The 18,226-nt window shown below is 35.6% G+C and overlaps 1 protein-coding gene and 1 long non-coding RNA gene across 8 annotated transcripts in view; one reads left to right on the top strand and one right to left on the bottom strand.

Moving 5' to 3' along the window:
- The window catches only part of LOC116304980 (uncharacterized), a 35,051-nt gene extending 18,143 nt beyond the window's left edge, over positions 1–16,908 (top strand). For 4 of the 7 annotated variants that reach the window (XM_031714790.2, XM_031714791.2, XM_031714789.2 and 1 more), the window contains 7 exons: positions 4,957–4,983; positions 5,067–5,194; positions 7,739–7,819; positions 10,088–10,157; positions 11,647–11,747; positions 12,882–12,986; positions 13,721–16,908. In XM_031714790.2, the coding sequence (XP_031570650.1) occupies positions 4,957–4,983; positions 5,067–5,194; positions 7,739–7,819; positions 10,088–10,157; positions 11,647–11,747; positions 12,882–12,986; positions 13,721–14,638 (1,430 nt within the window). In that variant the 3' untranslated portion in view covers positions 14,639–16,908. Of the gene's footprint in view, positions 1–3,374; positions 3,558–4,610; positions 4,774–4,956; positions 4,984–5,066; positions 5,195–7,738; positions 7,820–10,087; positions 10,158–11,646; positions 11,748–12,881; positions 12,987–13,720 lie in introns of those variants that run through there. The other 3 variants (XM_031714788.2, XM_031714792.2, XM_089033559.1) reach the window with 3 other exon arrangements.
- Positions 3,236–4,351, bottom strand: LOC116304981 (uncharacterized). The gene is made up of 2 exons (XR_004198118.2): positions 4,210–4,351; positions 3,236–3,457 (listed from the first exon to the last, which is right to left on the bottom strand). It is a non-coding gene; the product is annotated as an uncharacterized LOC116304981 (long non-coding RNA).
- Positions 16,909–18,226: the final 1,318 nt, after the last annotated feature.

The raw sequence follows: 18,226 nt of genomic DNA, 5'->3' as shown, positions 1-18,226 counted from the left end.
AATACGCCATGAAGGCTGGGCTGGGAAACTACTTAAGTTACCAAGGCTTTTGAAGACGGCCCTCAATAGAGACCAGGAAGTAGCCACACTGATATGGGGCTGTAAACTAGTGACATTGATTGCTATTACAGTTTCAATACTAGAAGAACACAAAGTCTCATTCCCCTCATGTGCCCATGCCAGCTTAATTAATATCCCGTTATTATATAACGTTTTTTTTTTTTGGCTATTGTACTGCTGTCATTGCGAATACATTATGTGCTTACAGTATTAAAGCACGCGTTAATCCTCTGTCTGGCACCAATAAAATAAACATTAGATGGCCGGCCATACTTTTTTTCGAAAACCGGAATCGTTTGCAAATAGCGTCGCATGAGCTCCAAAGAATTGGTTTTGGACAGGACTTAATCGGTGCCTATTCAGAAGGTTTTGGCGCCATTTTTTCTATCACAACAAGGTTATCGACTTATTTTGACACGTTTGCTGAATATCATATCGATTTAACAGATTTCTATGCGAACGGAAAGCTGCAAGGCCACTTTCGAGGCAAAAAGGCACCGCAGGGTTAAGCCTTGCCCTAACGATTTAACTACTGACAGCGATGACAGAATCGGATCATGAGAATATAGTGGCTTGCATGGTGTATTCTATTGGGATGATGCGTTGGCGGTGAACAGGCTGGATTGTCCTGTTTGCCTTCGCGTATGACTGAATACCTTCCATAAGACAAAACTTCCGAACGCCCACATTTCGAGTTTCTAAAGTTCTTGTGCAAATGAATAACCTATTAAGATTATTTTAATAATGAAAGTGCGGATTATATTGATTAAGACTTTATTTCTTTTACGTAGCACGCTTTTGACCGCAGCCGCCAGGAAGAGGGTAGGTAGGGGGAGTGTCAGTAATCAATGTGTGCGGTGGAGGGGTGAGAATGAAAGTTTACACTTATACAAATCACACTGCTAAGAGAATCCTTTTTTTTACATAATACTGAGAACAGGAATCTCCAACTGTGTTGGTGTTATTAAATGTGGATATATAACCCCACGAAACACAGCTGCCTACCCTGCGAGCAGAGTCTCCTTTTAACTCCTCTCGCCCGTATAGGAGTTAAAAGGAGACTCTGCTCGCAGGGTAACAGCTGCCCAGCTATTATTGCAAATTCAGATTTCCGTTCTATTCAGACATAAACTTCTTTCTGTTGTTTTGACTTGTTAGCCGTTTCAGTTTCGTTCGAAGACAAGACCCTTCCTATACGACAATTAATGGTATATCACCGCATCATTAACTTTATGGTCATTTTGTAAGAGCCAGTGAAGTTTCTAGTGAATAAGTGAGGGAGTACTAACTATTACGGAGGTGGTGTACACCTCTGTATTTCTGGACCAGGTTAATGGAAAATACTGAATCTTGACCAAATGTTCTAAACTTGTGCATGAGTTACATTTTGAAACTTTTCTGGGATTGGCTTTATCGTATTTTTTTTTTCAAAATCAATGCTGTCGTTTCTCAAATGACGAGTTGTGATCAAGTCGAGTTAGCCATAGACAGACCAGCCCAGAGATTAATCCTGCAAGGATTCCACAAAACTAAGGCTTATAAATCATCAGACGAGGTAGCTGGGAACCCTATTTAGTACAATATGTAGGTGGGTATTGCAGACAAAATATTCACTGATTATGATAGTCTAGTTCTTTGGACTTGCCGTGTAAAAAAAAAAAAAAAAAAAAAAAAAAACAAAACACGCAAACTAGTGTGAACGCTTTCTGCATTTTAAATCCGCCTCCTGTTTCAGTCCTTGTTGTTTGGTATTTTACTATTTTTACAATTCCCTCGTTGGACTCACCGACTGTTAACGCACACTAAAACTCTTCCCGTAACTTCTAAATACCATTATATTCTTAAGATTATAACTTCCGGGTTTGTTTAACAGATGCTTTTGTTGAGATAAACTTACTTCTTATATTTTAACAACTGCCTTGTCTTTTATATTAAACCGGAAATGAGAAGCGCTGAGGCGGATAAAATTCAAGGAAAGATGGAGTCTTAAAGCCTATTTGTTTGAACACGGTGTCTTTTATTCTGCATCAGAAAAACTTTCGGTTTAATCACAAGTCCTTAGTATTATTAATGCTCTTGTATCATCTGGAGGTCTTTTTAAACGCTGTGGTGGGCATTAATTCCTAGTTTAAAATTCTCAAGAAAGTTACTTCAAAAAAAAATTCTGCCAATTCATCAGGGGTCCTGATGGTGTAAGATGACAACTGAGAGTCAAATATTACATCCTTTTTCACTGAAAAAATTAGATTTGAAATTCCTTGGAGTTACAATTAGATGGAATTTTTCAAAACTTTTCACTGAAAATAGGAGCAACGCCCTAGATCTACCCGACGGTTCACTTAATAAAAGAGCGGTACGTCTTAGCAGTACCATTAAGGTTGTTTTACTGTAAACGGCTTAAGAGTAGTTTTCAAGCAAATTACAGTAACTTTTTCGATCGGTATTAGAAAGTGAACAGCAACTGAAGAAGGGCTAATTTAAGTCCATAGGAAATGATCAGATACTGAAGTCATCCAGATCTTGATAACCATCACAGAATTATCTGCTAAACTCTCGAAAACCATGAAAACGATGAGATAGCGGAAATAATGTTATCGCGGAGTTTGAAGGAGGACGTCCTAAAGAAAGATACTTTTCATAGTCATGACCTAAAAACGCAAAAACAAGTATCCATTTCCCTAGCACGTACGATAACCTTCGGCTTCTGAGAGGTACTTTGAGCTTTTGCCATTGTTCTCGAAAGATAGATTTTTATTCGATTCGTAATAGTGTATGCCAACGTATTCAGGACGGGACGTGGGCAGGTCTAAGAAGCCAAGTCACGACTTGTGAGCCGCGAGTACCTCATCTTCCCGAGTGACGCAAAACTTAGGATAAGCCTGCGGAGACAACTTTGTCAGATCAATTTAAAATGAAGACTAGAGAATAATCGGCCATGGTTGAATTATTTCAGTATCATTGGCTCGTGAACTTCCATTGGCAACATCTTTGATTTTGACACTAATCATAATCGAGTGTTTTCATAAAATGTAAGAATGTCAGTATATCGAGGGAATGATTTTAAGGGTGTAAAATTGTTTGAAGGGTGTCTCACTCAGCCCACTCAACATCGGGAAGATTTCACAATATTCTTATAGTAGGGATGGTTGTACAACTCAATTCATTGTTCCTGTCGTTAGGAGACCATAAATCACCTTTTATTAACCGCGCCTTTTCACACTTGCACAGAAGATATTCCAATAGGTTTCCTCCTTACGCACGTCAGTTGCAATTAGCTGATTGTGATTACAGACCGTTAGCACATCAATGGTTCATTAGTGCTTGTGTTTACGATTAATTCTTGCAAGGATCTGCTAAAGATTTCGTGGCAGTGTCGAGAAAAGCCGCTCAAGGAGGCCTGAAAAAGAAGACCCCGGCGGGACGTTTGATTCACAAAATGAAAAAACTAAACAGGAAATTGACAAAAACGCACCAAAGATGTACAAGGCAAGGTAGAGGTAAGCTGTTGGGTCTTCAAAAATATTCTCGACCCAGACACATCAGCATTCAAAGCAAGATTTTTTTCCTCGTCCTAGTTACTTTAATTAAATTTCAACATGTCGGGCAATCCGCACTACTTACTGTATAGGTCAATACAAGCGTCCAAATCTACATTAAACTTCTAATCTCTCGATCCCGTCTCCCTGATCTTTAAAATTCTAGTCTGTGTAAGCGATATTAGAGGTTTTGATAGAAATCTCATTTTGCTTCAAGGAATCTGCACAAGCATGAAGGCTGTAATACTCGTTTGATGGTCAATTCGTGGCTTTGTCCTCCTCAAATATTAATAAAGTTATCATCTTTGGGTTTTCATGGCGAGTTATATCGCGAGCTATAAAGCCGCCGCTGTATAGAAAAAAACTGAATGCGGCAAAGGGCGCTAAACAAACAAGAAAAATTTTCAATATCAAACATGATTTCAGGCACCATACCGGCCATCCATTGTATATATATTTTTAAACCTTGGCGCAATTTTCATTTCGACTCTATTCCCTCAAAACAAAGCCATGTGAAAAGTGAAAATATTTATGAGGAAATTAGTATTTACCAAAATGCGGTAAAGCTATCGAAACTTATACTAAAAAGAAATTAATTTTTTCATCGTCTTACATAAGCTTGAATATAGAACTCCGCTAAGGTAGAGTTTGGGACGTCCATTGAAAACCTCGGGGAATCGGAAAATGGCTTTGAAGAGGTGAAACCAGTTGTGATATCAAATTCTGGCAGCCTTGTTTTTGTTTCTAATATATCGGTGCCCTTTGTGGTGTGAAGCTGGATTTGACTACCATGCAGAGTAGGGTCTAAGCTCGCTGATCGGGGGTCGAGTATAGCCTGAACTCATCTTCCTTTTGAAATTAGTACTTGAGTGTAATTGGCTACTTTTAATATTAGCCAATCAGATGGCCGGCTTCGCTCATTAGGGTTTGATTAGAACAATCGAATCAGTTGCTGTCAATAGCGTCAAATGACAGGGCAACGAGCCGCGTTCACCGTCTTCAAAGGTTCCGACACTAAGCTTACGGTCGAGCGAAAAGCATTCACTATCTTTGTATTTTGTGTCGCCGTGTTCTCCTCAGCAAAGCAAACCTACCAACTGCGCCATCGAGACTGAGTGACTGTGGTCGAAAGAGATATGTAGTAGACTAGCGATGGGCAAGAGATATAGCAAGCAAGGTATTTCAGCGGGGTTTTCCTTGACTTGGCTTAGGAATAGCTAAGTCCGTTCTCGACAGATTTGTTTCTTTGATCGTGTATTTCATCCCTCGGTTTAAAAGCGCGTTTATGAGGATAACTCTCTTTTAGACGCTCGTACTGTTGATTATTCTATACTCATCGTTTCTATATCTTGTGTTTCAGCGTGGATTTCACGTGAGGGACCCGAAGGTAAAGAAAATGTTTTACTTCACTCAAGAATCCTGATGCATGGTTCTTGTGTGAATCGCTAACATGGAACTCTCTTTGTTTAGGCGATTGCGTGATCGAGAATGATACGACTAACTCCTCTTCGGTCTCACAAGGGACTACAGAGGATCTGATCAGGCCTCCTTGCTCTCATACAGCTGATTTTATGTACAAAGGGTATCCTGTCAACTTGGTAAGTGTGCAATATTTCGCATACGCAATGTCTTTACCCTCACGTCCACCGTCTATCAAGCGCGCGCCTTTATTGCCTATACACCCAGAGTATTCTCTTCTTACCAAATGAACATCATGGCCGATAACAGGCGATAAAGACCGATGAATCGCAGGTTTTTTGGCGTGTCAAACGAATCTTCAAGGCAGCGACATTTTTATGTCCATAGATGTCGATCGGTGTTGACTGAAGAGAAAAGGCAACAACCATTCAAATAAAAGGTCAACATGTTTCGGACAAGCATGCGGGGATTCATGGCCACTCGAACCATACGATATGCGATGTTATTGTCGTAAATTATCCGTGCTGTAGACCCACAAATGCATGTAATCGTACTTATGCAATGAGGAGGAACGAGCTTTAAGAGATTGTTGTCGTCGCTTTTGAGACCAACGAATCGGAGTTCATTGAAATATTCACAACACAAAACGATTCACAAGTCCGTGTGCCGCGCTTCTACGCCATAGGATTAAATATCGAACGAAAAGAAATCTAAAATTAAGCGAAATTTCGAAACTCTATTAAGATGTAATGACAGTTTATGTTCGAATATAAATAGAATACTAGAGAGCGTATTGAAATGTGTATATGTTGATGATTTGAATACGTAACGCGTTACCCCATGCCTCTGTGCCCGATCACCTACACACTTCAAGAAACAGGCTATACATTTCAACATAAAATTCAACCCTTTCCGGAAAATACCCGACTCTGAGCGTGTTCCAAGTTGTCATCGGTATCTTAAGTAACAATCTTGGGTCACGTTCGTATTACAAGCCTGAGATTCACCGCAAAAACATCACCAGGATAGCTCGGTGGTCTACAACTTGCATAACGCGGACGAGTGACGCTCTCCGGATTTATTATTAACGGTCGTAGTTCCTCGTCGAAACAAACTGTTGATTTTGAAATAACCTTAATACAGATGAACTACACTTTATTATATTTTTCCCGCTCGATTCACCGTGATAGTACGTACTCGTCGACTGTGTTTTCATACGTATACCCATTGGGCGAGCGCTTGATAGATTGATATGAAGAGGTCCTTGATCAGATATTTACCCTAGATCACAGACATTCCGTTTACTAAATCCCTCCGTTAAGGCAAGCGATTAGGAATTTCTTTTCTGACTCGTCGTCGAATACGACAAAAGCAACGCTTTATTTGAGAGCGAGGAGAAAAAGTTACTCGTTCATTAATTAGTAAAGACTTAAAAAACATTGTAGATTTCATCATGTAATGTATTTAAGCTAAACGGTTATTTGTAAAGAATTCTCTAAGTTGGCGTCTTTGAAAAATCAAATTTCCGTTCACAGCGTATGGTGCTTTTATTGAGAACATATAATGGATTAAATAAAGGATCAATGGACAAAATCTTTGAATATAAACATTATGAAGGAAGTTTAGGTACGAGGAGTTTTTTTATTTTCTAAGCTTGAGTTAAATCGCTGACTCGTTTATTCCACACAAAAAAGGAGAGAAAAATGAGCAGTTTTAATCAATTATATTCTTATAAGAATTTGAATAATTTTATGTTTTTGCGTTGGTTGTGCAATGTTGATAAACAATAATAAATAATAACTTTATTTCACATATATCAAGTAATATGTCGTTAAATATTAGTTCATGTTTGAAGATTTGTTGAAATTACCTTTGAAATATGAAAATTTGATCAAATTTGCTGTTTTATTTAGTCTACATCTTTACAATTTTTATCACCAATAACTTTTAATAAGACAATATATTCAGAGTATTTTTATCTTTAGCATTAAATTGAAATAATTTTGAGTTATAAAAACATATAATCGGTTGAGAAATGTAATCTAATGAACTTATTTGTAAAAATATTAAGATAACTTGAGAAAACTCTAGAAATGCCAAGAGAGCAATTAATTAATAGGCAATTGACCATGTTAAATTAGGACCATACACCTTGACCTGTTGTCTAGAACACAGTAGAAAGAACCTTTAAAGTGGTCATTCATCACAGCATGGGAAATGCTGGTGAATGGCAATAACTTTAACAGGCTAATTTTCTATTAATGATTAATAGAAAATTAGCATATTTAATAATGATTATGCATCTTGATACTGTGATTGTGGACAAAACTTGCTGGGACGTTTCTTGATTACCTGTATAGAATGATTTTTTCTCATACAACAAATTTACCCCCATGTGTTGCAATAAAAAGATTTGGCCTACGACTGTAGGATTAAATTCATTTTGGCAACACAAAAAGTTCCAACAGTTTTGTCCAGGAGTGCACTAGTACACACAGCAAGCAAGTTTTTTATTTCTTTTATAAAATACAAATTACAGGAATGACGAAATTGAAAGTGTGCGCGCATGCTGTGTGCACGCACGCACATCCAACCAATCAGAACGCGAGATTCATAACAGTTATTTTATAACTACTATTAGAATTATTTCAATCAAATAATTAAACCCTCTTGCAATGAGATGTGGGATATTAATTAGAATAATAAAATTCCCTTGATACCAGGGACTCTTGTTCCAGTGTTTCTGGGTCAATTGCCTCTTGCCTCCTGGGTCTCAGGCTCAATTGCTGGACTTGGCATCACATGTGAGTAGAGTTTGTTCAGCCTTAATTACCCTTGATTAATGGGGTTTTCTCGGGGTCCTCCAATTTTCTTTCCTTCACCAAACCTAACAAGCTCTAAATATTGTCCATAGACTGAACCCAAACAATGGAATACAGAATGTTTGACCAACAAAGATTTTTTTAGTAGTCATCCATTTTTTTCTTGATGTACCTTTAGGCTTGGTACCGACATAAAAATCATAATCATTAACATAATCTTAAGAATGTTATGAAGCTTGTTTTGGCTTTTTACCTGCCTTAATGACCCATATAACCATAAACATAAGAAAATAAAAAAATTTGATGATGTTGGTCTTTAAGGCAGGTTTATGATTGTGATTATGTCAGTAATGATGAGCAAGCTATAGAATGCATTGATGCTAAGACAGTCAATTACGATTTTCAGCAATCAGTTTCGAACGTCTATTCCATGCTGTATATCAAAAATATATGTTTTAGCCTGTCTGATGTAGGGAGGTAGAACAATGAATGTGGGGATTGGTGTATTCAATCTAAAGATGTGTTTTCACACTACTTCTTATCATACAAAAATTTTGTATGATGAGAAGTGTGAAAAACATGCATATGCAATTACATCATTGCATGGAGTAACTGCTCAGTCTCCCGAGTCAGAGGCCCATGTTTAAGCTTTCAATGCCAGATTGAATTGGAATTTTATCAAAAGAAGAAAACTTGACATTAATTTTTAGAGATCAAATGTTGGAACTTAGGAATGATTTTTTCAGAGGAAAAAAATTTAAACAGAACCCAGAGACAAACTCTTAAAGCAAAGGAGAGAACTTTGCTCACATACGACACCAAGACCATAAATTGAACTTAGGTCGCATTGGTGAGAGGCACCCATGCATTAGACTGCAGACCATCCCTGTTTCCCAACATCGGATACGGTTTACCAAGATTATGTTCTAAAATAATCTAGTTTTTTTAAAAATTTGTTCATCTGTCATGGATAAAATATGTACAAGTACACTGTACTATTAGTCTAAGGAATTAAGTCTTCTGTATTAAAGTGCTTTTCTTTATTGCTAAAAAGGTTTTTCTGGTTATGGAAATTGCATAACATCATCATTAATTTGTCTAGCTGGAGTTATGACTAAATAGGAGTTCATTCATTTCATTATTTATTTTCTCAATTCTACATTTTTTTTTCATTGATAATTTTACTTTTCATTTATACATTGGCAGACATCAGGGTTTTCATTATTTTAAGTCTTATAATAGGAAAAGATTTTGGATGAAAACCCTGCCAAAACTTAGAGTTTTGAAATAATAGAAGATCATGGTAGTTTAATTTTGATAATTTTGCTCATGCAGTTACAAAAACATTTTCCGATCTCTGACCCTAAATGAAAGAGTCCCACAATGCACTGCTATGACAACTTGACCCAGTCAAGTCTTGTTAATTTGAAATGAAAAGATTACATACAGCGATTTGCTCTCTATATGTTGCCTATATATTGTTTGGATGGAAATGCAATAAGAGCAATTTGAAAAGAAATAATTATTTATTCTAGAGCATTACATAAGACCCAAACTATAAACAGCTGTATACTACGTGTATGATACTGTAGCCTATGGATTTATTGTCACAATATCAGATTGTTGATTGATTTTCTATAAACCCTCTAGAGGAAACTATTACCATAATATTATCTTTTTCCAATCTGAAATAAGATATCTTTTAGTTGTTGTTCCAAATTTAAAGATAGTGAAGGTTTATGAGGTTGACACATACAATACTAATATCTAGGAAGTCTTAACGTGAGGGCCACCAGAAAGATATATTGTTATTCCAGTTTGGCTGTCCTACTTGAGATTTTAAGCAATCTTATTGGTTGGTATCTTGTGACTTAACTTATTAACTCTGCTTCTGGCCTGATTCTGCCAGCTATGAGATTAATCTGACATTTAGCCATTAATTCCAATTTTCAGTATTAAAAATATCATACTTTAGTCTGTATTGCTTTGTTTTTGTCATATCACATTTTCCAGACCTTGACATGAATGTCCTGATAGTTTTGATTTATTTCTCAAGGTAAATTCCCAAAAAAATCAAATTTGAGCTTTGTATTTCATATAGCATGACTAAAGCTAAGGAAATTGAGTAGACTTCCCTCCAAAGAGACCTGACAAAGTGGTAGAATAAACTATACTCTTAAAGGATTAAGACCCACATATATGTAAGGTATTTTGCATATGTCATAGGGTATTTTTTTCCTTTATCTTCAGGAAGAGCCATTTGAACCTGAAAAAATTGATCCAAAGAAGTGCTTTTTCTATGATGACTATCCATTGGAAGGTAAGTTGGGGCTTGGCTCTTATGTTTTCTATCTTATTTTCCCTTTTATGTTTTACTGTTTTAAAACTGAAATTGTAAGGAATGCTTTGTTGAAGTCATGAAGATTCTTCTTACTGAAAGTAAGCTGCTTATCCTGTGCATGCCGTGTGTGAAACAACTGGCTTTTACTGTAGCTTCACTCTAATTCAACCATTTTTGTGTTAATTGATATTCCAGTGTTATCACTATACTAGAAGCCTGTACCAGTAGAACAAGCTTGATTCATTTGTATTTAGGCATGAAGACATGCATTCTATAGTATTCAGTGTCTCGGGTAATCAAAAACCAGACTGATCAGATGTAAGGATAGTCATGCCCGAATCACATTTTCCATTATCAAGTGGCTTTTATAGACTCTATGTCTAACTAGGTTTTCTAGACCGAAAGTGATTCACTCATGACTTCAGAATGCCGAAAGGAATAATCAACCTATTTTACAAATATGCAGTCTGAAACTAAAATTAGATTGTATCTTCTTTGTTTCTTCAGTGAGACATCAAGTTATTTTGATCTTGATCAAAACTTCTTTGTCTTGTGTGGTTGCTCTAAAAGACCACGATAGTTTTGTTTACTAGGAACTTATTTTACCACAATCTTGTTGTCTATTGAATCACTTGATTCATTCATTACCATTTAACCTGAAAGCTACCTATATAGCTAGCCTAGAAAATGAGGTATTAAAATTCCTAGAATGGTTTTCCAGCTTAAGCCAAATGATTGATTGCAATTGCTTTTCACAAAGTAAATCTTAAGAATAACAGATTTGTCTTAAGATTTTTGAATTTTTGCTAATGGGGTTAATAGCTCTACTTTTGAATGGTTGCATGGGAGGGAGGTTTATATTAAGGATAAGACAAAAAATGATACGACAGTAAATGCTCTACAAAAGCATACTATATGTTTTTCATAGAAAGTTAACTAAGATGGTCCTCTGTAAAACAAAAATGCAAAAACCGTATGTACGCCTTATAATACCAACATCTGGTTTATTTTAAGCTGTCTTGTCATCAAGTATTCCATGACGCTTGTGGTGACTCCTTGTCTTCAAGACTATATACCTAACACTATTTCAATTAAACTGATTAAAAACTAATGAATGTTTGATTGTTCATGCTTATATACGAGACGTCTCCTCCTGTAGAGGCAAAAGAAATCTCTATATGTGGCTTGAGTAGTTTTTGCATTCTAGGTATAAGAAGGCATGTTTTTTGTCAATGACTGGTAGGAATGAGGATATATAACCCAAAAATGTCAAAAAAAAAATTACTTATAAAAAGTACTAAAAAGTCATTTTTGAATTTTGGATTTTGTTTTTCAATACAATGTTGTTTTAGTTTGGGGTTTTATGTATCATCTTTGTATACTTCATGTCTTGGTTTCATCTGTATGTTATAATCATGTATCCTGTATGCTATGAAATAGAGCTTTAATCTTTAAATATCTGTTTCAGTTGTAGAATTGCCGGATCTGCCTGATGGGAAGAAAATTGAACTGACTTTTGACAGAGAAGGGCTTGTTGAGGCTTCAACACAGACAACAAAGCCATTTAAAGTGAGTAACCTTACAGTGCAGCACTACTTGCTTTAGAATTAGACTACCAATAAATTTTCAACAAATTTAATGTCTGTATTGAAGAGATAACTAGCTAAAAACTAGTGTGAGCTGCGTCGGTGTTTCTAATGAAACAGTAATGATAAGGTAAATTATACACCGTGAAAAGATGAAAAAACTTACTGACGTTTCGGGCACTAGTCCTTTGTTGAAGTACATTTATTCTGACAAAGGACTAGCATCCGAAACGTAAGTTTTTTCATCTTTTCACGGTGTATAATTTACCTTTTTATCATTACTGTCTCTATTGAAGTTCAATGTATACCATACTTTTATAAAGCTTGGCTTATGGTAGTCTCCTATGCACTCACCAACTTTGTGTGACGACACTAATGTGGACTTTAAGATTTGCACCATCTACGACGGTGATGTCAACCAGAAGTGTAAATAACTTCACTTTAGGGTCAGGGCGTCTTCAAAGTCTGTCTTTCCTGTGGATAAGTTGACATTACTGACAATTTTTTAAATGAAGTCTCCGATGAACAGAAGTCTATAAGAGATCAGAAGTTATTCACACTTCCAGTTGACACCGCCATCATAGATTTTGCAAATCTTAAAGTCCCTAATAGTAACTGCATAGGACACTGCAATTGGAGAAAAAATGTATACCTGGAGACCTGGACAACCCAAGAAGCCCAATTCCAATGGAAAGAAGCTTCTCTCCTCCAATCCCCTTCCCCCTAGCAATGTTAAATGGATGAATGCTCATGTGCCACCAATCATTATTCAAAACAACATTGATAAGAGTGAGGGAGCTTAATAGTTCCTAATGATAAATTTTAGAGCAAAGTTTGATGAATATTCCCATGAAATTGTAAATTAAGCAGAGAGGCCTCATTATTTTATTTGCTGATTGTAGACTTGTGTCTGTTTTAAAAATTAATTGGCATACATTTATATTAAAAGACTATAGCACATACAGAATACTAAATGATGTGTGTCCATAAAGGCAGGTGTCTACTGAGTGGTAGCTTAAGATTTTTACTGGTAACTGCCATGACGATTACTAAATTTTTCATTCGCCTCTTTAAATTCTGTCAATGTTAAAATGTGTCATTTTATGCTTCATTTTAGGAAATAAGCGAGTGTGGAATGTCTGTGAAATCAGTTGGCTCTGATCATCAAGAATGGTCTTACACCTTGTATGACTTTGAAGGAAAGGGACAAGTAACCAGAGATGTAAGTACATGTCTGTATGAATTAAAAATATGTTATCTTGGAGATGTTTGTTGGTTTTTCCTTTGGGTTAAGGTTTTTTTCCCTGGGCTCTGGATTTTCCTCCCTCAGTTAAGTCAACTTCTGAATTCCAATTTGAATCCAGTGGAAGAAGATCGACTCTGAAACCATTGTTAATTCCCATTAACTTATATTGCTTTTGTTGTTACATACCACTTTTTTTTGGTGTTGCTATCGATTGAGCTCCCACCTAGTACAAAGGGAGTTTTGAGTAGAGTTTTGAATTGAACTTACCAATAAGTAAAAATACTAAAATACTAACTGTTTTTAACATTGTGCCCATGGAAGCAGTACAAAAATGTCATTACTGATGTGGTTCATTTGTTATTATGAATGGACAGTGTGAGGTCTTTGGGCTATTCACCCCCCACTATCTTTTGATAAACACCACTTATTACAAGTGCCTGCATGTCACATTTAAGTATAACAATTAATAAGACATGATGATGGACAGTTCTGTATATAAACTGTAGAAAAAGTTCTTTTTGCAATTCCTAAAATTCAGTAACTTTCTGAAAAATTGTACTGACAACATTTTCTGGGATTTTGTACATTTTCTTCTAGAAAACGTTTTATCATTATTTATCATCTTAGATAATATTTCAATAATTTAGAAATAGTTTTAAGTATCTACATGTTTTTGTTTGGCTGAGACAAACATATTACTTGCTTTTTAGGACTTGAAAAACCTGGTCAAGTCCATTTATGAAGTTCTTGGCAAAAGTGTCGCACAGTCAAAGAACCAGCCAAAGGATCCACTAAAAAAACTCAAAGTAAGATTATCAGTATCAAAAGAAAGAGGAAAAAATGGTAATGGAGAACCATCAACTTGTCATGAGTATGTGATTTCTGCCGTCACACAAGATCACACAAAGAAAAGTAGAACCAGGACTTATCCAGTAGAAAGATGTGACTCAATGGCAGTTAATCCACCTGAAAGCTTGATGGATATTCATAAAGTACAGTCAATTGTGCATGAGCGAACAGTAATGGAAGGCTTAGAGAAAGGCATTCCTTATACTCAAAAGACAAACTGTAAAAAATGTGACCATGGAAGAAAAAGTAAGTCCACAACAGTGAAAGAAGAAGTCCAGAGGAATCCTGCTTCTGCTGATCCAAATCCTGGAGGTTACCGGTGTCCCAAGAGGATGCAAACTGGGCCAGGAGAATGTAACCCTCCAAGTCCACAACAAACAGACTTGTGTAGAGTAAGAGATTGGCTGAATAAGCTTTGTGAGCCAAATGGTGGACAGGCATTTGAGAAGACAGAAAGTCGCCATCGCCACAGAAAGTCTCGCCATCATTCCTGCAAACAGGACTCTTTTGAACCCGACTTTGACCTGCATAGGTGTCCACAGTATTTAGACCTAGCAACGGATCATGCAACCTATCCCTATCATGTCCAAAGTCATGCTTGTTTGTATGGAAACCCTTCTCCTAGACAACGTCATTCAAAACATCCCAAAGGAGGTCATTATCATTCCTGTAAGCACCAAAGAGAGGTGACAAGGGGTCCAAACCAAAGAACAGTGGTACATCAGCATGAGCATCATCACCATCACAGCCATCATCACTATCACCACTATATTGACTAAAACTTGAATTGTTATAATATCTAATTTTTGTTATATCTTTGGATGCAATTTGTGAAATCATGGCCTCACAGTACATTCAATTGACAGTATTTCAAAATAGAAATTTATTTTTTGTTTCTATCTTATCTTTAACAGATATGCAATATACATGATTCTTTATCGATTTGAAACTTGCCATAAATTAGCAGTAGAAGGGATAGAGTGAAAAAATGGGAGAATACTTTTGGGGTTTTTTCCATGCTGAAAATTCAAATAAAACCACAAAAATTGGATGAAGAGGTATGACTAAGCTAGCAATCATAGGAAGGGGATGGGATGTTTCAGGTTTTTTTGGGGGGGGTGGGGGGTAAGGATTGGCCCTTCTAGTAAGATTACTCCATCCCTTTGCTGCATTAATCTATGACCACTTAGAGGAATTAAACTAAAGGCCACCAAGTAATTTTTTTAGAATAGATACAAAATATTATATATTATGTATAATATACAACAAGGTATTTAATGCTGTAGTAATATGTGAATAACAACTTTAACACTGTATACATACTTACATATATACCTAACAACAAAGCTATATTACTTTAAACTCAGAAAATATAAAATCAAGAAACTATGGACTTCTTACGTTTATAGTTTCAAGTTAATGACAAAAAGAGCGATCCAAAGGACATTTTATCAAATGTCAGGTGACATTTTGTAGGACAGATTAGGCCTTCACGATATATTTGTTTACGAAATAATAAGTAGTGATATTCATTGAACTTTAAGGTGATTTAATTAAGAGGCTACATGATTATTTCTAATCAGTAAATATTTCATGCTCAATATTTCATTGTTCTTAGGACAATCAGATGTTAAGAACCTGTCTCAACTTTTTTTAATCAAGTCTTTAATGATTACTTTTCTAGTGGTGACAAACACAACTTTATTTTGATAAAAGACCTTTATAAATTAAAGGAATTTTTTTTTTTTTTTTTACATTCAGTTGATGCCTGAAATTAGAATAAACATATAGTGAAGATAAAACTTAATGAAATTAAATCCTGGTTGGAACAAAATTTATTATGATATCTAACATCTGCAAGAACATGCATTCTTTACAAATACGAATAGAGAACTTGATTACCTCATCATTTACATTTATGTAACCTTGTGTACACGTCCATGGATTCTTATATTTAAGCCAATTTTATCAATAATAATAATAATAATAAGAGTTAAATTACCACACTTTTGTTATGATTCTATCCCACATCAAGGATATGGAGCTTAGCCGTTCTGTTCATAATAGTATGTTATTATTCTCTAGCAATTTTAATTGTTTTATCATGCTTAGGATTTAGAATTAGGGCTTAGAAATTTAATAATATATTAAAAACTTCAATATTATGGAATTTAAATACAATCAGTATTTTCATTGTTGGGATGTTTTCAAAGTTTTAGAGGAAGTGGAAGTGGTATGCATGTGGCTGTTCAATCAAAACAAATATCACCAAAAGTATGAATTTCCTTTGAAGCTGAAGATGAACACATTACAGATAATATAGAGCTCTTAAGCGTGACGTTACTCTTATGGAAAACAAGTCCAAAAAGAGAAGCATTTCTATAAAGATTTAAAAAATTTTTCTCTGTGCCAGGTTTAATATGTTAGGACTGCGTAATGCAGAAATTTGTTGAATTAATGAGACAAAATGTGGCCATGCCACACAATTTAGTCCACCTCATTTTGCCTCCCGTACTAAACTATCCAGAACGAGGAAAAAAAACTATTAAATCATTGAAAAAAATTTTTTGGTTTATTTTCATGGTGTTTGTGAGAGTTGGATCTGAAAATGTGTTATAACTTAACAGCTCTAAAAAACAATCTTGAAAAACAGCATAATAATAATATTATTGCAATAATTATTGCTATGTATTGGTTGAAATTCATTTCAAACATCAATGTCTTCAACCTTTGTAATTAATAAATGTCTGGCCTGATCTAAGTTATTAGTGAGGCTTGGAAGCACTAATTGAATCAGTAGCTAGAGGAAAGACGAAAGAGGACTAATATTTAAGTATGCTAATAATTTGTAAAGAACTCTCCAATTGTTGCTAAACCTTTCATCCATTAGTAAAGGCAGTGCTGTTTTATTGATTATAGTATTTCATCATCTTCAAATTTTATAAATATGTACATATTCTTGTAAAAAGTTTATAACGTTCAATGTAAAATTCTATCAAATATTAGGTTTATATGTTACCATACAATTATTAAACACTTCCAAAATTAATATGTCATTTTTAAATGTAAACTATGATTAATCAAAGCCCTTTTCTTGACATTTGGTTTGCTCGTCTAGTCTCCTCTGCAGCCATCATTAGTTTCAGTCCCAGATACTCACGTGGCTTCTAATGACAACACGGAGGATACTATTGCTTGTCGCTCACAAAAATTTTAGTATGAGGCTATGTAATAAATTATGTAATTTTTTTTCTCCCATTAGGAATCACTGAGCATTATGCATGTAGCCTTGCATTGAAAACTTTGTGTGTGACATGTACAAGCAAAGCATATCTTGGAAGTGGGCTTTTTGAGTATTATTCTGTGAGGTGAGTCTCCTTTTACCTCCTCCTCCTTTCCTTCTCTCACCTGTGGAGGAGGGAAAAGGAGACTGTGCTTTTGGCTTTCGGGGTTTTGGAGTAATTGGCCTGGGAAAGTCTAAATTTAAGATATAATATTGACCACTAGCATATGCCCCCATGCCCCCCCCCCCCCCCCCCCAAAAGGTTTGCTTTGGACACCAAAATTTAATTAATTCGTTTGAGATTTCTGTGGATTTGTTGGGGAAATTTTACATCAACCCTATGGATATTCAAGACGTCACTATGGAAGCATACATTTTTTATGATCAGTTGTTAGCCCAAGTATATATAGGGTAAAACAATATATTTTAGGGTAAGCAATTTTTGCAGTCAACACTAAGGAGGGGGGAAAAAAATAGATATTACTAATTTATGCTCAGTGAATTAGTTTGTTAGTCTCCGTTATATCAACCAACATGGATGCCATTACTAATTTACTAATTTACTAATTTATACTCAGTGAATTAGTTTGTTATTCAAGGGTGGATCCAGGGTAGTTTACGTGATTTCCGTAAACTACTCAATTTTTTTCAAAGCTAGACATCATTTCTTTCTAAATAATGTCAAAATATGTGTATTACATTATTCTAGAAACTTCTAGAAACAACTCACTTGGTTGTTTTTCAGTTAATTATTAAGGAAAAGTCAAACAAAAATGAGTAATCTCGTCATTTCTGCCGATTTATTACCGATTCCCGCAAAAATTTTCGGGTTTCGGATATCTCCGTCGGTACGCATCGGAATGCTATCGGAAAACGATCGGAAAACAGCCTTTGTCAAATAGGACCTCAGGGGGTGAGCGTGCGTAGTTGTAGAGCTAGGCCGGTGTGATGATCGTAAACTACTCAAAGAATTCTCTGATTGGCTGGAAACACATTGATTGTTTTGGAAACCACTCAAACCCTTTTCTGATTGGCTATCTACTTTGCAAACTACCTCATAAACTACCAGCAAAACTATAAAAAG

This window comes from Actinia tenebrosa, unplaced genomic scaffold, assembly GCF_029948245.1.
Source record: "Actinia tenebrosa isolate PJP-AT-01 unplaced genomic scaffold, QUT_ActTen_1.0 PGA_scaffold2__45_contigs__length_23673736, whole genome shotgun sequence".
Taxonomy (NCBI): domain Eukaryota; kingdom Metazoa; phylum Cnidaria; class Anthozoa; order Actiniaria; family Actiniidae; genus Actinia; species Actinia tenebrosa.
The sequence above is the reverse complement of the archived record's forward strand: the minus strand, read 5'-3'. Positions and strand labels throughout refer to the sequence as shown.